A 21928-nucleotide genomic window follows, 5' to 3' on the forward strand; every position below is an offset into this window, starting at 1 on the left:
TTTTATGAATGTCTTGGACTAGATGTCCTCTTGAGAGCCCTTCCAATTCTAAAATTCTGTTCATGTATGATTTTATTGGTATGGGAACTTCCTCTGCTTCTGTAGATAGCAAACATCACATGTCAGGCAGTAAGACCCACCACATCCTTGGCCAGATGACTGCCCAGGCCTAAGTGTGTGATCCTTTCTGTGGCCATAGGAAAAGTTCATATTAAAGCTAATATTTGGAGAAGCTTATAGATAATAAGCATTACTGTATGTGGTATAATATGTAATGAGTTTGCAGAAACTAATTGTACATGCTAAAGTGTTTAATGTGAGACTATAAGCCTTGTGGGAGTTTCTCATACCCATCTCCTCCCTCCACCTCCTACCTTTGTTTTAATTCCTTGGGGACTATACTAAGGGTTCACAGTTCATTCATGCATTGCTATCAATAGTTTTGTTTTTCTTTCTCCAAGTGCACTGCCCAATGGATGAACTCCTGACAGACTCTACTGGGGTGATTCTTAGTCAGAGTTACCCAGGAAGCTACCCTCAGTTCCAGACCTGCTCCTGGGTGGTAAGAGTGGAGCCTGGCTACAATGTCTCTCTCACAGTGGAGTACTTCCTCAGCGAGAAACAGTATGATGAGTTTGAGATTTTTGATGGTAAGTAAACTGTCAGATATCTAAGGGCTAGGGACAAAGGGAGGTGATAGGCATCCAGAGCTGAAAGGGAGGACCAGGTCTCAGGAAGTATCTTCGGGCAGCAGAAGTTGTCATCTCATCTGCTCAAGATGTTTCCATATACTTGACGAGTGAGAAGTGATCAGAGCATTTCCAGGGACAGTCAGGGGAGGGAAGGGTATCCTTCCAGGCAGCTCTATCTCTCTGATTGCTCTGTGAAAGCAAGTTTTTCCCTAAGGTATTTGTTCCGGTAAAGCCATGTATCTTATTCAAGTGAATCAGTGCCTCATTTGAGGACCAGGTGTCTTAAAAGATTTTGGAATGAGAAGAATCTTCCAATTGCCTTCCTCTTTGTAATACTTCAGTGGATCCCTAATCTCACAAATGTGGGCACTCCTTACTTGATGCAGATTGTAACCTATGTATATAGTTTCTTATCCTGAGCTGTACTTGTCCATTTTCTTCCATATGTTTTCCAGAGAGCTTCTATTCAATGTTCTAGAACCCTTCCTTTTAATATTTTGTGTGGACCAGTACATTGCAAGACGTGGGCTTTCCTTCTCTTCTAGATCTCACTGTGTCACGGAGCTGTCTCCTTTTCAGTCATGCATTACCTCGATGATGTCTCTTATGCCAGTTAACTTACACATACCATGTTGTGGAATATGTCGAAGCCTCCACGAACCTATCGTGCATCTTTTTATTGCCCTTTTACAGTCTCAGTGACAGACTGATCTCTGAACTGAGGACCAGCTTGCTAAGTATAGAAAGGTCCATCACCAGTAGGATGGCCACTAGGTGATGAAGTCTTTGACTATGGCAATCCATGAAACAACCCATTATTATTGTTAATAGTTGTAATGGGGCAGCTAGGTGACGTAGTTAGTAGAGCACAGACCCTGACATCAGGAGGACCTGAGTTCAAATCTGACCTCAGACACTTCACACACTAGCTGTGTGACCTTGGGCAAGTCACTTAACCCCAATTGCCTTCCCTTCACTCCAAAAAAAAAACCAACAAAAATACATATATATAATAAGCTCTGTTAAGTTTTGTACTTTTCCAAGCACTTTACATTGTTCATTTTAGCCAATTCTTGCAATAGGCTTGAAAGATAAGAAGGACAAGCTTTTTCCATGGGAGAAATGAAGCCCAGAGTAGAACAGTGACTTGTCCAAGGTCACCAGCAAGTCAATGTAAAACAAAAACCAAGGTTCCCTAACTCAAAGGTCTCCTTTTATTATAGACTGCCTTAGTTCAGGTCCCAGTCCTCCTTTGTTAAAGGAGGAGCTTAAAGGGAGCAGGGCGCTCAAGAGGGCTAGAGTGGCCAGCAAAGCTCATTGCATGGAGATAAGAAATGGTCAGTCCCTTCTGATGGTTCACCTCCTTGGCCAAGATGTCTTCATTCTGCCTCCTGCCAACCTTACTATGCACATGTCTCCCTCTCACCCTCAGGTCCCTCAGGTCAGAGTCCGCTGTTGATAGCCCTAAGTGGGAATTACTCAGCACCCCTAACTGTCACCAGCTCAGGAAACAGTGTGTACCTGCGTTGGTCCTCTGACCATGCCTACAGTCGGAAGGGCTTTAAGATTCGCTATGCTGGTGAGTATAGGAGTAAAGAGCCCAGGCCAAGAAATTAACCCTCCTCCTTCCTCTCATTACATATCTAGAATGGTGAGGGAATCCCTCTGCGTTAAATGGATCATCCTCACCCTCATCCTTTTCTTTGTGAAATGTGACTTCAACACTGATGCTCTGATAGCAGTCTCCCCTGTCCTGATATCCCATATCCCCTGTTCACACATATCTTCCTTCCTATCCTTTTTCTTTTCTTTTTTGCTGTCTCATATCCATGGTACTTTATTTAGAAGAATACATTGATAATTTTTAGGAATTACCTGGTAATACCTAAAAGTACTTTTTCTACAAAGTATTTGAATTTCAAAACACAAATGAAATTACTCTCTGTTGGTTTCATTTCAGTCTTAGATACTCGATATGGGAGAGAGATTTTAGGGCTGAAGGGTGAGGGGAGGGGGCTTTCCCAGTTCTCCTCAATATGAATATTTCTAAAGCCAGTGTGCCTTTCAGAAGCCCTTAAATATGAGTGTGGGCTAAAAGTAGACTAGATAAGGACACAAGGTGAGTCTAGAAGGGGGCAGCTTTCATGTATACCTGAGGGGAAAAATAGCCAGTATATATGTAGCACTTTACATATATTAACTTACATGAGCCTCACAACATTGTGAGATAGGTGTTGTAATTATCCCCACTTCGTTGGTGTAGAAACTGAGGCACAAAGATGTTAAGCCTTTGGCCACACAGTGACTAACTCTTAAGAAGTCAAATGCAAACCCAAGTTTCTGACTCCTTGTCCATCAGGCTTTCTACTACCCTTTGCTGACTCATTTTTCTCTCCCCATTTATACCTCTCCAGACTTGAGAGATCTTCCACCAAAAAGAGACAGCTTGACAGCTTTGTAGCAGTGAATTCCTGTTCCAGGGAAAGGCATAGGCTTTCATTGATCTTCTCAAAGCATAACTTGACATCATTTTAATTTTTATCTCTCAGCACCTACATCAAGCAGACGACTGCCGTGTGTCAGATAGTGAACCCATTCAGTACGGACTGAACTAGTTAATACTTAACTAATAAAAGCAACAGAATAGTTATGGGCACTTTCATGTATGCGTTACTGCTGATAGTTGTGTGTGTCTTAAGTGTTTTGGGGGGTGTGGCATAGCGGATTATTGTCAGGTACTAATTGGACTAACCAACATCTGAGGTCTCTTCTCGTTCCTCAGTTTTGCAATTCTTATTCACAAGTGAGATAGGAAATAGAGCTACCATCAGGCAGGGTCAGCAAACTGGGGAGAGCAGTGGGTGTTACCACCAGGAGTCATTCAACATCAGAGGTGGAAGAGACCTCAGGGAATATTTGATGCCACCCTTCCCTGAATCATGAATTCCTTGTAACGCCAAGTCACTGAGTCTCTGCCCCCAAACTTCTTGCGATATGGGGAGCTCAGTACCTACAAAGACATCCTGTTCCAATTTTGGACTGCTCTGATTTTTTTCCTTCATTAGGCATAGTTCTGCCTTTCTGTAGCTTCCCTCTGGCACCAAGCAGAACAAGTGTCACTCCTCTTCCACATGATAGCCCAGCAGATATGATCCTCACATCTCTCCTAATCCATCCTGATTCGGGCTCTGTCAAAGTGACTTAGAAAAGGGCCAAGAGAGGAAGGAGGGAGGAGGTGGAGGACAGAATGTAATGCTTTGTCCTTTGGCCATGGCCCCTAAACCAGGAGCCACAAACTCATCATGAGTATATCTGGGAAAAATTTTGATGGGAAAGAAACAAAAGCTATTGTCTCAAGTGAGGTTATTAATTTTCTGTGGATTTCACACATTCTAGTTCTCCTTACCTCCTTCCTTAGACCCATTACAAATAAGAATCCAGAGTTCACCAAAAAATCAACTTTGCAACTAACCTATTTAAATTGCTATTTGCCCTGGGCTATTTGGGAACTGAATCAATTTGTTACTGAGTGTAACTGTGGCCATGTCAGTATAACTGGCTTCAGTGTTTGGATTGAATTGGCCCATTAATTTATTTAACTAAACTGACTGATTCTTTGACTGTATCTGATAATGAGACACATTCTTTTCTTCTGGTATGCCAGGAGCCTTCTGAAGCTTTATATAAATCCCAAAGGCCCCTTCTTTCTCTCTTTGTCTCTTCCTTCAGCTCCCTACTGCAGTGTTCCAAGCCCTCCAGTACATGGTTCTATTCTCGGCCAGCCTACCACCCATCCTGGGGGGTCAATCCACTTTGGTTGCAATGCTGGCTACCGCCTGGTTGGACACAGCAGGGCAATATGCTCCTGGCACCCCCAGGGCTACTACATGTGGAATGAGGCCATTCCTCTCTGTCAAGGTGAGAACAAGGGACTCGGGATGACAGAATATCCTATTGTATGTTTGTTATATTTGTTTTCTGTAACTTTTTTCAGTATTTGCTGAGTACCAGAATATCCTTAACTCTGTGCAAGGCACTGTGGGAGATATAGAAACATGAAAGATACAGTTGGTAAATTACAAGTAACTTACATTCTAGTCGGGAAGATAAAATCAATATACACACCAGAGAGAGGACATATCAGTGCTGAACTGTATAGAGCTCCAAAAAAGAGCATTCTTACATCACCTGAGCCCCTTGACACATTAACTAAAAACGAGTTCATTTATTAGAAGCTGCTTAAAAGCGTTATCACAATGTTTGTCAGGGCTGTTTGTTTCCCTTAATATACCCTATTCTCCCCTGACCCTAGGCTGCCAAATTACTGTTTTCTACAGCACCAGCGTTTGCTGTGATGCTATGAAATAATGTGAAAAATTGTCAGCATGGACTCTTTTGCACTATATTTTCTTTCTTCCCTTCTAAATCTTTCATGCTCTTGTCTTTTCAAGACCTTGGAGTCATCCATTTTTTAAAATAGTAATTTTTTTTCCAGTTATGTAAAGATAGTTTTCAGCATTCATTTTTAAATAACATTTTGAGTTCTAAATTTTTCTTCCTCTTTCCTTTCCCCTCCTCCCTTTCCAAGACAGCAAACAATCTGATATAGGTAATACTTGTACAATCATGTTAAACATATTTCTACATTAGTCATATTGTGAAAGAAGAAACAGAACAAAAGGGAAAAACCATGAAAAAATACCCAGAAAGTAAAAATAGTATGCTATGATCTGCATTCAGATGGAGTCTTCCATTTGAAAAAAATCTCTTTTCTAGAACTTTCTGCTATAAGCTGGTTTTTTCATATTAAATGAGTTAGAAATTTCCCAGGACTTGGTAAAAATGTGCCTGTTGTGATCCCATGGGAGAATGGGAAGGATGTGGCTCCTTCAGGTGATGAGGAAGGGAGATAGAACACTTCAGATCACTTAGATCTCTCATTTGATGTCTGGATCTATAAATAGTTTCCCATCTAGTCCATTTAAACATTTAGATGTTATGACAAGGACATCCTTTTTGGGTCACAATATCTATTAGTTAGTCAATAAGCATTTTATTTTTTAAGTGCCCGCTATGTGTCAAGCGTTGTTCTTGGCACTGGGGGTACAAGTACAAAGAGTGAAATAATCCCTAGACAACAGGTACATATAAAATATGTGCAACATAAATATCAAGTTAAGCCTATATATCTGCTTAACACTGCACTATGAGTTCTGAAACACCCTGTATACATAGTGTACATACACAAAGTAGCTAAATACCATGTAGTTAGGAAGAGAGGGCATTAGCAATCTGGAGAACCAGGAGAGGCCTGAGCTACTTCTCCATATTGCAGAAGTGGGGTGGGGTGTGAGTGCAAAGTCATAGAATTGGGAGATAGAATATGAGGAGTGGTAACCAGAGAGGAACATTTGGCTCAATTACAGAGTGCAGGAGGAAGAGGCTGGAAAGATAGGTTGGGACTAAGTCCTGTAGGACTTTAAAAGTTAATGGGTGTCTGTTATTCCAGAAGCAATAGTAAGATACAGGAGCTACTGAGTATGGGAGTCACATGATTAGATCTACATTTAAAGAGGATTATCTTCACAACAGTCTAGATAATGGACTGGAATGGTGAGAAATTTAAGGCCAGATTATAGCCATAATCTAGGTGTTAGGTGACAAAATCCTGAACCAAGGTGGTAGGTGTGAGTAGATAGTGGGGTCAGATACAAGAGCTGTTGTACAAGAATAAATGTCAAGATTTGGGAATGTGTTGGATGTGTAGGAACAAGGAGAGTAAAATGTAAAAGACAGTGCCAAGAATACAGTGTCCTAAGGTTTTCCTGTTTCCTTCCACCATTTTCAATCAGACACTTTAAATGGAAGTAGTAAGTGATAGAAACCACTGTAGGAGATGTGGGAGGCTGACTGGCATACCTCTGTGCATGTATGTGTCTGCATGTATATATGTTTATCTGTGTGTTGACATGTACAAATCATAGTAAAATATACTTGAGTTCAGTAAATTGACGTAGTGAATAACTGACCATTTGGGGAGCAGAGAGCTTCCCTATAATTCCCCCTTCCCACCATGAGTGATCTGGAAAGTTTATAAGTAGATCTTAGACCAGACACACACTATCATGATCATACTTTCCCCCAGGTGTCAGATAACAATTCTCCAGATTCCTTGTTCCCACCACAGAGCAGGCTCATGGTTTGTCATATCTTTACTTAGAGGTTTGTGTTAGCCCAAGCTATATAGGTCTCCTTGTCACTGGGACTAGCCATCATTCCTCTTGTACCCCTTGTACCTGATTCCAGGAAGACTGCTCAAGGACTATCAAAGGCCACAGCCTTAGTCAAAAGTGTCTTCTATTTCCTTAGAATTATTAACAGGGATATTTCTCAGATACAGCAAAATCAGTCTTAAAACCTAGGGATATTTTGACAGTTGACAGGAACACATCTTAAGATAATAGTATAATAGGATTTAGAACTGAATATAGCCCTTAGGGACTATATAGTCATGAAAATATTTTAGTTCAATCCTCTCATTTTACAAATGACAAAACAGAGAACCTGTGAAGTCAAGTAACTTGTCCAAGAACCTACAGCTGAGTAGGTGCTTGGAATTTAAAGAAAACAACAACAAAACCCCAAATAGTTTATATCTCAAGTAACTTATCATCTATTGCAGAAGTTGGGGAGCCTATACAACATGGAAAGTATATACAAAGTGACTTTTGTAGGGATAGAGTACTAACAGCTGAGGAAATCAGGAAAGGATGCACATAAGAAGTGACACCTGCATTGAGCCATTAAGGACACTCTAGAGTCTGAGGTAAAGATGAGAGAACAGCAATCAGAAGGGAGGGAGTCAGAAGTGACTGATAAGGAAAATAAGGGAGAAAAAAGATAAAAGTACTGAAGATTTCAGGAAGAAGAAAACTCACAGACCTTGCACATAAACAGATAAAAATCAACAAGAAAAAATAATAATGCAAAAGGAAGTATGGCCTCCAGATCTAATAAGTGAGTTCAGACTTCTATGAATAAATACTGCAAAATGAGGGGAAATGAACCAGCAATTGATAAGATACAGAACCTTGTGGAATTTGAGGAGTATGTGGAATCACAGCATTCTTTTCCCTTGATTTAAAAGAAAAATGAGAATTAATAGGAGCAGAATTATGTCCTGCATACCAAAATTATGAACAGAGTAGAAAAACTTGAATCTTCAATGGCAAGCCTCACCAAAGAAATGAAGGAGAGAATATTAGATTGGGAATGCAAATACACAGAAGTGAAGGACAACCTAGAATAAGAGAAGTAAAAAACAAAGACATTGAAAGAAAATATGTTCATTATGCCAGTAAAACATACTGAACTTGAAAACAGGATGCACAGAGATGACCTAAGGATCATAGGTTTCCCAGAAGAAAACCTTAATACCATAATGAAGAACATAATAGAAGAGAACTGCCCAGGACTTCTAAACATAGAAAATGAAATTCCAACTAAAAGACTTCACAGATAGCTTCCAGAAAAAAAAAATTTAAAAGCAAGACACATAGTGGTTAAATTGAACAATTCACTTAAACAATGGAACGTTTTGCAAGCAATTGGGAGAGAGAATTTCAAATACACAAAAAAGACATTCAAATGACACAGGACTGTTCTGCACTCACTAGAAAAAGGAGGAAGGAATGGAATAATATATTCCAGAGAGCAGTGGGGCTCAGGATAAAAGCCTGGGTGACGTGTCTGACATATCCAAGCTTAACCATATAGCCTAAAAATAAAAAAGAAAAGTTTGAAACATTTTTAGAAAGAAAACCAGAACTGAAGAGATTATTTGCCTCCTGAACCCCCAAAACAGCAGTGATGGAGGAGGAGTGAAGGAATGCAGCAGCAAGGACAGTAACAGCAGCAGAGTGACAGCAGAGAGATGAGGAAGAAATTTCTTTCTAAATGTACACAGGGAGGCAGGGTGAAGGCGGAATTCTGGTAGAGGGGGTGTTATGGACAGGACCTGGAGACACCCTGCCTAAAGGTAAATGCTTTTTTGTGAGATTATATTACAGCAAAGGAGGATATCTAGAAAGAGGGAGGGAGGGAGGGGAGCAGAGGGATAGAGAAGAGTGAGTTGTGCATCAAGGTCAAAACAAAAGCTAGCACAGAGAGAAGGATGATCTCTATGTTCTCAGAAAGAGAAGAGCTTACAGGGAGTGGGGGGAATAGAAGGAGGCCTTACTTTGGAGGTAGGAGGGGGTTCTACTGATTAATGCTCCTATGAGTGAAGAGAAATGATTGGTGAAGGGAGATGAGGACTTTTCAATGGATGATACCTGGGGGATTTGGTGCTTGAAAAGTCTACTTGTCTTAGTTTGTTGGAGCTCTGGAGGGCAAATGCCACTGGGAGGAGTTGGGAGAGCATGGATATAGGGAAGAGATTTCCAGGCTCATTTAGGAAAAAAGGGCAACAAGAGAGGGTATAGAAGAGTGGTGGGCTGCATAGTCGGGGATGTGGTAGGGGAACAGTCCTGTCATGTGACAGTAACCTTCCTGATACCTGAAATAAGTGGCATTGTTTTGAAAGTGAGGCAAAATGGAGAAGAGAAATCCATGTGGCAGGCCCTCCAAGGCAGTGGCAGAAAGCACCAAGAGTAGGGAGCCTAGAATGGATACTTTGGAAGCTTTGATTGCGTAAAGAATACAGAGAAAAAGAGACCACATAATTATAGGAGTCATGAATTAGGTAATGAAGGTCTAGAGTAAACAGAAAAAGAAGATACATAATGATGAGAATGAGAGAAATCCTTTTTGGAAAGGGTATAAAAAATGAAATTTAAAAACTAAGGAACAGGACTAGCTGAAATGGAGGAGAGGAAGGGGGACCATACTTGACTGAAGGGAAATAAGAGGGGGAAGAAATATGTAATTAGGTAAAAACAGGAGAGAAAAAGTAACTAATTTAAAAAAAACCTAAAGGGAAAGAGATATCAAATGAGGAGAAGCTGTCAGGAGTGAGGGGAAGAGAGCCAGTAGGAACAGGGCCACTTTTAAACAAAAAGATTAAGTGAAGGAACATAATACTGTGTTTACAGAAGAAGAGGGAACTTGAAACTGAAAAGCTTCTGCACAGACAGTATTAACACATCTAAGATAAGAAGAGAAGTGGTCTAATGGGAAAAAAATCTTTGTGTCCTATTTCTGTGATAAGGGTTTGATATCCTAGGCATGTAAACAGTTAATAAAAAATAAGACTAATAAGCCATTCTGTAGTTCATAAATGGTTGAAGGATATGAATAAACAGTTCTCAAAAGAAGAATTGTAAAGTACTCATAACCTCATGAAAGAATGATCAAAATCACTAATAATAAGAAATGCAAATAAAAACAACCCTGTGCTTTTACTTCACACCCTGAAAATTGGGGAAAATGGCAGTGGCCAGGGTTGGAGAGGTTGTGGGATGATAGGCACACTAATACATTGTTGATGGAACTGTGAAATAGTTTTGAAAGCCATTTTGGAAAGTAATTGAGAATTATGCAAATAAAGTGACTAAAATGTCAACACTCTTTCAACCAGAGGTTTCATTACTGATCTTATACCCCAAGGGAGCCATTAAGAAGAAAGAAGTCGCTATCTATATTCAAAAATATTTATAGCAGCACTTTTTGCGATAATTAAGAATTAGAAACAAAGTAGATGCTCATTAATTGGGGCATGGTTAAATAAATTGTGGTACATCAATGTAATGGAATATTATTGTACTGTAAGAAATTATATTTGATGAATATAGAGAAGCATAGAAAAATTTATGTGAAGTGCTGCAAAATGAGCTAAGCAGAGGTAAGAAAACAACATACACAGTAACCACAATAAAGTAAATGGAAAGAACAAAAACACAACAAAAAGGACAAAAGTAATGTAACAAAATTCTAAAAATCAAGTGGGATTCAAATGAAAAGATGAGAAGACACCCCTAACCTACAGTTCTGTAAGGTCTCTAGCTGTTACATGTCACCCATATTTTCAGACTTTTTCAGTGGACCTCTCAGTTGTGCTGTTTTTGTTTGTTTTTTTTTCTCTCCAAAAATTACTGTTTGTTAGATGGAATGACTCTCTGGGAGGGAGTGTAGGGGAGAAGGATACATGGGATACTGTGGTGATGTGGGAAACAGAAAATATCAATAAAACTTATTTTAAAAAAGAAGATATAGAGAATACAGAAATCTAGTTGGAACCAGATTGTGAAGAACTTTATATACTAGCTAGAGGAGTTTGCCTGTTATCCTAAAAGCAACAGCTGGGGAGGTACAGAAGATTTTTGAACCAAGGAATATTGTAGTAAGACCTATGCCTTAAGAAGATTTTTGGAAGCCGTTTCTAGGATGGATTGGAGAAAGAAGGCACTGGAAATAGGAAGATAAAGTCTAAAGCATGTACAGTAGTTCAGATAAGGTCAAGATGACCCGGACTCTAGGATAGTTGTAGTACAAGTGTAGAAAAGGGGATGGATGTAAGAGATATTGTAGTGGCAGAATAGATAGGACCTGGTAACTGATTGGTTATGGAGAATGAGAGAAAGAGAGGAGTCACTAATGTCTGAAGTTATAAATAAGAGTTACTGGAATTTTCCACCAACAGAAATAGGAAAATTTGGAGGAAGGCCAGGTTGGTATTGGAGAGGAGATAAGTTCTGCTTTGGATATATTAAGTTTGAAGTGTTGATGGGTCATGCAGGAAATGTTGATAGCTCATTTGGATGGTGTCTTCTAATAAGGAATTGATGATGTAGGACTTCATTTCACAGAAGAAATTAGGGATAGAAAAATCAATTTGGGGGCAGTACCAGTCCTCAACAGTAGGTATGTATCTTAATTTAGCAAAAAGACTCATAGACCAGAATTATATAGAGCAATATGTATTTTATGATGTATTTTAATAATCACAAGGAAACCTGAAGGCCTAAAATGAAACTGCAACGAGAAAGGTCATGGGCAAAGATGGTATACTCAAGAACCCTAAGTTCAGTGGACTTCGAGTCACAGCAGGAGGAGGAAGGGGAAATTAGCAGTTATCCTTCAAAAGGACCACTCTTTACATAGGTCTCCCGTATCTATAATGCACTGCCTCATAGAATCTCTAGTTTCTTTCCTAGCTCAACCCAAATGTTGCTTCCTATGACAGCCTATCCTGTTCTCCCCCAGGTACTCCCTCTCACAGGAATGATTTGGTCTTTACTTATCTGTACGTATTGTTTGTCTCAGTAGAATGTAAGTTTCTTCAAGGCCAAGATGATTTTGCCTTTTGTCTGTTTATTAACAATACCTACTAATGTGTTTCGTATCTATAGGCACTTATTAGATATTTACTAAATCAGTGATTAAAGCATATTGTCAATTAAGCTAGAGTAATGAGTTAAATCTTTTTATGGACCATTTAGCTTTGCCCTATACTGCAGTTGCAGATTCCTTATGGCTCTTCATCCTGCAAATGCACTCTCTTAGTTCCATTTCATATTAAGCACTTTCTATGTACCAGCACTACACGGTCACTTTGGATTCAGACAAAAATAATGTCTTGGGGGCAGCTAGGTGGCACAGTGAGTAGAGCACCAGCCCTGGAGTCAGGGGACCTGAGTTCAAATCTGGCACATGTACCAGCTGTGTGACCTTGGGCAAGTCACTTAACCCCAATTGACCTGCCCCCCCAAAAAAGCAAAAAAAAATGTCTTGTCCACCTTCAAGGAACTTCTGTTTTGTTGAAGGAAACAACAGGACATAGATAAATAGATATAAAATATATAAAAGGGAAATGTAAACTAATTTCATGGTAGTGTTATGGAAGAACACTACTGACTAAAAGAGTAGGAGGAGGAGCTTGTAGTTGAACTTGGCCTTGAAAGGAGAAAGAGGGATTACTAGATGATGTGGATGTGAAAAGGAAAAGCACTCCAAGCATGGGGAAGACTCTTTGTGAAGGTGTGGTTCTGGGAGATAGAATGTCATAAACAAGGAATGGCAAATAGACCAATTTGTCTGGAAATTAAGTGAGTTAAGGGAAATAAGGTAAAGTCAGACCAGAAATATAAATTGGAGCTAGATTGTGAAGGGCTTTAAATACCATATATAGGGTAGGGGATATAAATGATGATCCAGAGACAGAGAAGTCACAGGTAGAAGGAGTCAGAGAGGAAAGAATATCCAGAAAAAGGAGGACAGTCAATGGTGTTGATTGCTACAGAAAGAGAAGGAAGGATGAGGAATAAGGAAAAGCTGTTAGATTTAGAAATTAAGAATTCCTAGGTGACGACTGCTATCTGAACCAAAGGCAAACCACACAACTGCCCCGTATCTACTCCAGCAAAACCCTGAGGTTCATACCAAACCAAATAAGGTTTTAAAAAATGCAGTAAGAAGCTATAATGACTTCTGCCTTAGAACTGCAAAAAAGGCCAGAAGCCCATAGGCAGTAGTAAAGAGTACCCTCTGTATCTTCCAGCCCCTGCACTTTCAGTGGAATCAGAAAAAAAGACACACGTATCCTGCAAAGTTCTATGTTCTGATGTCCTTATAATTAGACCAAGATAACTCAAGGTGAAGAGTTCTGAGGTCCCTAAAACTCTTGTCTTGAGACTTCTTGAAGATTCAGGCTCTGAAGCCCAAAAATCCAACAGAGCCAAATACCAAGAAGAGGAGGTCAACACAAGAACTCAGGAGACAAAGAGTAAGAACAAACCAGGCCAACTACCCCATCCAAAAGTGTGATGGGGGGGGGGGTGTGGAACCTAGCTCTGACACGAAGCCCCAGTTTGAAACTAGAGCTGGAGAGCTGGGAAAGTTTAAAGAAAAAAACCCCAACACCATCCAGTATCAAAAAATCCTGTAACAACTATAAGCAGAGATTCAAAGAAAAAAATTCATTTTTTCACAATGACTGCATGAATACCTAAACAAAACAAATCAAGAGAGAAAATATGAGCTAAAAGCTCAGGAGGAAAAAATTTGAAAGAGAGTGAGTAGCTTAGAAGAGAAGGTAATAAACCTTAGCCAAGAAATGGAATCCATAAAAATTAGAATAGACCAAACAGAAATCAATGACTTCATGAGACAGCAAAAAAATATTAGAACAAAATCAAAAGATTGAAAAAAATAGAGGAAATTTAAGCTATCAGATGTTAAAAACAACTGACCTTGTAAACAGGTCAAAGGGAGATAATTTAAGGGTCATGGACTCCCTAAAAATCATGAGTTTAAAAAAAAAGCCTGGATCCTATCAGAAGTGAATCTAATCAAACTAATCAGAGTTGAAAATTTTTAGAACGAGATAGACTTCTCAAATCATTGCCTGAAAGAAACCCAAAAAGCAAAAGACCCAGGATTGTTATAGCCAAGCAGTTATATTGCCAAGGAACTATAGTCAGGATCACAAAAGATTTGAAAACTTCTACTAAAAACAAGAGGAAAAGCCCCAGGAATGTCATAGCCAACCTTGAGAGCTACCACATCAAAAAAAAATACTGTGGGCATCCAAAAAGAATTAGTTCAAGTGCCAAGGAGCCGTAATGAGGTTCACACATCAACTGTGGTAATATCTACTAAAAATGGGAAAAAATATTAGAATACAATATTCTAAAAGGCCAAAAACTATAGGCTTACAACCAAGAATAACTTTCCTCACAGAGCCAAGTATAATCCAATAGGGAAAAAGTGGATCTTTAATGGAATAAAGAACTTACAAGCATTTCTGATGAAAAGATCAGAACTAAATACAAGAATTTTGAAATACAAAAACAAGAGTCCAGAGAAACCTAGAAAGTTAAACTGTGTGCAGTTGAAAGGAGCTATATTAATGATATGATGCTAACAATCTAATGGGGAGAAGAGAGCAGTGTTACTTCAGAATTTTAATGTCTTCAAAGGTTATTAAGGGAGTTAAGTTAAATAAAAAACACAGGTGCTGCGTATGTAATGGCTATGTTATAAGGGTTTGAAAAAGAGAAAGAAAAGAGTTATAAGAGAAATATACTAGTGAGGAAAAGAGGAAGAAGGATGTGGAACTTACTCTCTTCATAATTAGGAACATGTGAAGAATAAATAGGCATGAAGGGGTGGGGAGAGTGAGTATTAGATGAAATTAACTTTTGTCTCAAAAAAGGTTTGAATACGCACATGCATGCAAAACCAGTTGGGTGTATAAATGCATCAGATTCAACATGGAAAAGTTTGATGTGGGAATAGGGGTTAAAAGGGAAGATGATTCTGGAGAAGAAATAGTCAAAACAAAACAAGCTTCTTGACCCTGAAGGGAGTATTAAAAGAAAATAATTAGAATCTAAGGAATGTTTTAAATTGTCTCTTAGACAGCTAGAGAATTGGCTGAACAAACTGCTGTGTGTGAATATAAAATATAATGGGATATTATTGTGCTAGCTGTAAGAAATAACACAAAAGATGATGTAAGAGAAATCTGGGTAGTTGGAATTGGCACAGAGAGACGTGAGCAGAACCAGGGCAGTTTATACAAGGAAAACAACAGTATAAAGAAAAACAGTTTGAAAAACCAAAGAACTCTTATCAAGGCAGTGACTATCCATGTTTCTAGAACACTTATGATGACACATTTTACTTACCTGCTAATTAAGATGTGATAGAAACAAGGTACAGGGGCATACTTTTAGGGCATGGTCACTATTTGGGTTTGTTTTGCTTAACCATGTTTATTTGTTATGAACATTTTTTTCTTCCCTTTCTCTAGATTAACTGGGGTAGTGGCGGGGGAGGGGGAAGGGAGAATAGCAGTATTGATTAACCCTTAATAAATGGGACCATTATAACTTTTTTTTTTAAAATGCACAGAAGAGAAATGAAGGAATCACAGACAGACAGTAGGACAGTCTTGAAAGTAGCATGTAGAATTTGTTGCTTATATTTTTAAGTAGATGATATGAATTGCTCTGTTGATGAAAATTCTCTTTTTGGAGGGTATATTAAGTTCAGATTTTTTAAAAAGAGAAAGATCTTTGGTAACCTTGGACAGTACAGTTTTAATTGAGCAGGTAGGTTAAAAGGCAGATTAACAAGGAATAGAGGAGTAAGAAATGAAAGAAGGGGCAACAAGTATAGAGAACTTTTTTCTGGGAATTTGACTTCGAAAGGGAGCACAGATGGAATGCTAGCTTGAGAGACTGTGTGTGTGTGTGTGTGTGTGTGTGTGTGTTTTTAAGATAGGAGTGATCTGGTCAGATATCAGGGACATGCCTGTAAGGAGCTAATGAATAAAGAACTCAAAGATGAACTGCAAATAGGTTATCATCAAATGGAAAAGACCAGAGGGACCCCTTCACTCTTCTTTTACCTTAGTTTATTTGGAAATGCAAGTACAGTTGCCCATTGTCAGACTTATGGAATCCAAATAACAAGTGAGCATTGTTAAATCACTCCTTTTTACAATTTTTAGTGACCTTGCCTATTCTTGCCTAGTTGTCTTACCATGGCTACCCTGGTGAAGAAGGTCTGGGAAGACCTTGCTTTCTTTACAGAAGAGGCAAATAGTCTACAACACTTCCAAAAAAACTAAACCAAGAACCTCATTCATTACTTCCCTGTCTCTTTCTTTGTTTCCTTTCCTACATGAATAAGCAGGGCAGGGCTTAGCACATCAGAAACATTTACTTTACAGTGACTACATTTCATGGAACTATATCTATAAATGAAGGTAGGGTCTGAAAGAGACATAACTCTCATAATAGCTATTCTAGTAAATGATACTTTGTTAACCTGCTTTCAGAGCATTTAAAATATAATGGGAGGAAAATCACTTTTAAAAACTGACCATACCAATAGTAGGGATGGATCTTCCAAATGGCTTTGTCTAGAGCGGGACATTTTAAACTTTTTCTACTTGCCTTCTTTTTCGCATTTCCACCCTGGTTATTTGTTGGCATTGTGTGGCCTGAGAGTATGCAAAGTGCACATGCTTTGTGAAGGTTCTTAATGCAATGGATTCATTATGCATTTGATTTTTAATTAATTTTTGGTCATTTGTGCAGTCAGAAACCTTTTACTGTTGCCAAATTTTTTGCAACCCTATACGGGGTTGCAACCCCACAATTTAAGAAGTGTTGGCTAGAGAACTGACTTTATTCTGAAACTACCTCATAAAGAGGAACATGGAGATTTGGTCCTTAATGATATAACACATAATGATGAGTAGAGCAGGAAATATAGAGCAACAATAAGTGATGATTTTTCCGAGCATCAAATGCACAGTTTCAGAGGAGGGACAGATTGAAGTTGTTAGGAAGGACCAAGGGAGAAGGTGGGGCCTTAAGCTCTCCACCTCCGTATCATATGCACATTGTTCTTTATGTCTAGACTGTATCCTTCATCACCTTCTGTTGAAATTTTGCCTATATATCAAGATCAGATTTAATACTGCTTCTTTCCATGCAGCCTAATCTCCTCTGCTTCTTTAGTTACACATATCTTTTCTTTCCCAGACTGGCATAATATTTTGCGCTATTTTTATATACTTATTATGTCTTGCTTTGTATGTATCTATGTGTGTATTTTCCCCATACTAGTTGTTTAAGGATAAGAATTGTGTTGTATTTAATTTTGATGTCTTCCTCAATATCTTGTACAGTGCTCTTCCTGCCTGCTGTAGGCACTTAATGCCTGTTGAATGCTGAAGTAAATGAATGGATTTTTTTTTGAGCAGGTCTTTGCCTTATTTGTCCTAATATTATTTTTGAACTCCAAAGGCTGTGTTACCCCTAAATTCCAGTGGGGCCTCAGAGTAGCACTTGTTACCTATCTTTCTATGCAAAGGCAGCAGGACATCCCTGCCTCCCCTTCAGTTTAGAGCAGTGGTGTCAAATTCAAAGGGAAATGCACTCACTGGTAGATAAGGATTCCTGCCGGCAGCATATTGACTTAGAAAACCACATGTTAACATCATATATGCATGATTATATTTTTATTTCTTTTGTTAATATTTCCCAATAACATTTTAATATGGATCAGGTCACAATAAGGAGTGTTGTGGGCTGCAGGTGGCCTATGGGCTGCACGTTTGACACCTTTGGTCTAGAGGATACGTACCTGACTTACCAGTATGATCTGGGAGGGGAAAGCAGGGACATTCCCAGGGACTAAACCTGGCAGCAACATAGCAGCTTCTCTTTTCCTCTTTTGGCCAGCCCTCTCCTGTGGAATTCCTAAGTCCCCCAAGAATGGAATTGTGTTTGGCAAGGAATATACAGTAGGGACCAAGGCTGTGTACACCTGCAATGAAGGTTTTCGCCTGCACCTGCCACCTAACACAGATGCAACTGCTGAGTGCCTAGAGACCGGAGTGTGGAGCAATGACAACGTCCCCCCGCAGTGTGTGGGTGAGTGAGTAAGTCTCTTAAGTGTCTAAGAACTCAGGGGAGGTATCCAGTAAGAAAGTGATGGGTGTGTAGGGATAGTATGCAAAGCTCTCCTACATTGTTACATTGCTACATTGTTAATGGTGGAAGTAACGTAGATAGGATAGTAGGGAGAAGCAGAATGAACCTTCCAGATGAAATAACAGCCTAAGCAAAGGTCTGGAGATGGACACATCTATGGGAAGGTTACCAACCTAGAGTTCCTAATAAAAAGATATGGGAGCTGAAAGGGAGCCATCCTCTAGAGTGATCCCAAAGCTGTCTGTAAAGAGAAGTCACTTCTCCAGATCTGCACAGTGAGTTCCTGGCAGGAAAGGGAAGGGAACCTAGCCTCCTAATTCCCAATCAGGATCTTTTACTGCACAGACACCTTGTGTTTTCTCTTTTATTTGGGGCTACACAGCTGTGAGCTGCCCAGACGTCAGCAGCATCAGCGTGGAACACGGACGATGGCGCCTGACCTATGAGACCCAGTACCAGTTCAATGCAGAGCTGATGTTGATCTGTGACCCTGGCTACTACTACACTGGCCAGAGGGTCATCCGCTGTCAGGCTGATGGCAAGTGGAGCCTTGGTGATTCGATGCCCACGTGTCAGAGTAAGCCTGAGGTTGGGGTTGAGGGGGAAGTAAGGGGAAGAGATGTTAGTCAATAAACATTTAGTAAACACCTAGTATGCACCAGATACCATGCTAGAAGCTGAGGATACAAAAAGAGGCAAAAGACAGTCCCTGCCCTTAAGTAGCTCAAAATCTAATTGGGGAGATAAGCAGACAAATATGTAGAGACAAGTTGGGTAAATAGGAAATACAGCACTGTACTCCCACTGGCAACTAAGAATCTGCCTTGGTAGAGATCAAGGAGGTCATTACTGACTGTGGCTGCTATTTTTCCTGCCCTCAGCATTAGGGAAAGGACTATTGGCTCCAAATGAAATCTTATTTATTGAATATTATCTCTCCTGGTTTTAGTTAATGCCTTTTTTAGTATATTTCCTCATCCATGTAATATACCACTAGGATAAGGAGAGGAAGTAATATAACCCCTTTGAGGAGAGTAATGGGTGAGTACACAGCTGCCTCAGTTGTTTTGTGGTAGACAGAGAAGCAGGAGGCATAACTTTAGAATGTAGTCTATGGGATACCATAATAATGGGTTAGTTTCCTGTCTTCTAAATTTTTTTATTTATTTTATTCTGAATTTAAGAAATAAAACAAGCATTTCTGTAATATAGTAGAGTAGAAAAAATAGATGATTATAATTTACCAGCCATGGAACTGACAGGATATCCGGAGCCCTCAGTCTCAAAATGGAGAAGAAGAGTTAAAGTACATAGTTAAGGAGTTAATGTAAATATGAAAGTGAAGACAAACAGGGCATTGGAGAAATTTTAACAGCCATATCAGTGGCCAAGAGAACGGTGAGAGAATGGGTAGAAGTCCCCCAAGGCCTTGTGGGGAATGACAAAGAAGATAAAAGATAGATTCCCCAAGTATTAGGGCCCCACCCTGATCTCCTAGTCACCATTCTAAGAGAACAGTGAGGCAGGAAAGACCAGCAGAGATGTCTCCTGATTTATTATCTCCCTGTCTCTTTCCTTTGCTTGAAGGACATGAGTTGATAAGGGGGCAGTAATTTGGATAGTAGAAAATTAAATGATTTGGACTGTGTGAGAGAAGATATTATGAGGTCTTCCTGATTGCTGTAGGCTGAATTAATCTAGCTTTTATGGATGTAAAGCAATATAAGTTAGGGTTTTTGTTTTGTTTTTGTTTTCCCACAGTACCATGACTTTCAAGCCCACTGACAGCTTGAAAGTTTCCTATGCCCCATCTCAACAATTCCATCTTTTTAAGCTCTTTTGGCTTTTTTTTCAGTCATTTCCTGTGGAGACCTCCCAACACCCCCAAATGGACATCGGATTGGGACACTCTCTGTCTATGGTGCAACAGCTATTTTCTCCTGCAATTCAGGCTACACACTGGTGGGCTCACGGGTGCGGGAGTGTATGGCTAATGGCCTCTGGAGTAGTTCAGAAGTCCGTTGTCTTGGTGAGTAATCTCCCCAGTCTGAAGGCAAAGGGACTGTCCTTCCTTCCTCTTTATTTTCTTTCTGAGGGCAGCAAAGCAGAGTTGATTGAGTGCTATAGTTGGGGTCAAGAAGATCTGGATCCAGATTCCATTTCTCCTGCTGCTCTATGTGTAACAGTGGGCAAGTCACTTAACCCCTTGAGCTTTAACCTCATTCATAGAGTAGAGATAATAAGACCTATAGCCCATATCTCACATGATTATTGTAAAAATCAAATGAGGTAATATATTTTAAATGCTTTGCAAATCTCCAAATGCTATATAACTATCAAGGGTGTAGAGCAGAGGTGTCACACTAGTGGCCAGCAGTGCCTGAGCAGCCTGCAAAATTACATGAACTAGATTCAAATGTAATTGGGAATTTGTTTAACAAAATAAATAAAAACACAATACAACATAGATAATGTTAATTTGTGGTCTTCTAACCCTGCAGTGATCTGTTTCTATTTGAGTTTAACACTATTGGTGTAGAGGAGCTCTTTGCCAAACAATTTGTGCTCCAGGCTAGAGGAATGCTTAATGTACACTGATTCTACAGTGAAGTGATTCTCTTTATTATTGATGGGAATTGTCCATGACTGTTATGTCCTTTTTATATGTCCTTTTTGAGTAGTCCTTTTGAATGTTCTTTTGAAGAGCTTTGTGTGAACATTTCCCTGGGTTTGGGAGAGATAGAGAGAAGGGAATGAATGTGAGATCAGCAGCAGCAACAGGGTGAGAGAACACATATGATGTTGTTAACGGGATTTGGCTGATGTTAGCCTTCCCCGTTCTTGCTAGTATTTCCTAAAGACAAATGGAAGCCTGAACTCCAGAAAGTTGTGGGAAGGACAAAAGAGCAGGCTCTTCTGTTCTTCCCACAACTTTCTGGATTCAGGAATATGGTAGATGCACAATCAGAATAATACACACAGGATCTTCTTACTAGCCATAATAGTGTCAGCACTTTGATAGGACAAGCCTAGATGGAAAGTAGTTGGAAATGGATCTCTGCTGTAAAATTAAGTTTATCTTGAATCTAGATTATTATACTCCTTATTATCGTATTTTACATTGTGTGTCATAGTCATGGGTAATAAAGTCTTGAAAATCCCAAATTGTACTTTGGGTGTCTTAGGGAAAGAAATGGGCTGTCTAGACTGGCAAGATTAGAAGAGTCTCAGGGGAATAAGCTCCCTTGGACAGGTAGGGACTAATTATAATAATAGCAATAGTAGCAATAGCTAGCATTTATATATAGTACATACAGTGTGCCAGGCACTATACTAAGTACTTTGCAAATATTATTTCATTTGATCCTCACAACACCCTTGGGAGGTAAGAGCTATTATTATCCCTATTTCACAGATGAGGAAACTGAGGCAAACAGAGGTTAAATGATTTACCCAGGGTCACATGGCTAGCAAATATCTGAGGCTGGATTTGAACTCAGGTCTTCTTGATTCCAGGACCAGCACTTCTTCTGCTGCAGCTCCTAACTATCTAGAGCAGCAGAGAAACAGGGAAGCTTATCATCAGGGTGACCACAGGGTGAAGAATATTTTGGCCATAATTCTTGAAGACCATCTAGTAAATTATAAAAGGGTTGTAATCTGTGTTGGTGGAGTGAATACTCACAGAGGAAAGTACAGAGCCTTGAAAAATTCAAAGCCAAATGTATACATCCTAGTGAAGGAGAGATCATTCATAGGATCAGATTACCTTAATGAGGTGCGTTT

At 39.5% G+C, this 21928-nt stretch overlaps 1 protein-coding gene across 1 annotated transcript in view; it reads left to right on the top strand.

Annotated features, from left to right (window-relative positions):
• Positions 1-21928, top strand: part of CSMD2 (CUB and Sushi multiple domains 2) — an 842922-nt gene that overhangs the window by 773839 nt on the left and 47155 nt on the right. Inside the window, exons 47-52 of the mRNA XM_036743760.1 lie at positions 462-650; positions 2125-2271; positions 4422-4610; positions 17891-18082; positions 18525-18719; positions 19998-20171. Of these exons, the coding sequence (XP_036599655.1) occupies positions 462-650; positions 2125-2271; positions 4422-4610; positions 17891-18082; positions 18525-18719; positions 19998-20171 (1086 nt within the window). The remainder of the gene's footprint in view (positions 1-461; positions 651-2124; positions 2272-4421; positions 4611-17890; positions 18083-18524; positions 18720-19997; positions 20172-21928) is intronic.

The sequence above is a fragment of the Trichosurus vulpecula genome, chromosome 2 (genome assembly GCF_011100635.1).
Source record: "Trichosurus vulpecula isolate mTriVul1 chromosome 2, mTriVul1.pri, whole genome shotgun sequence".
Taxonomy (NCBI): Eukaryota; Metazoa; Chordata; class Mammalia; order Diprotodontia; family Phalangeridae; genus Trichosurus; species Trichosurus vulpecula.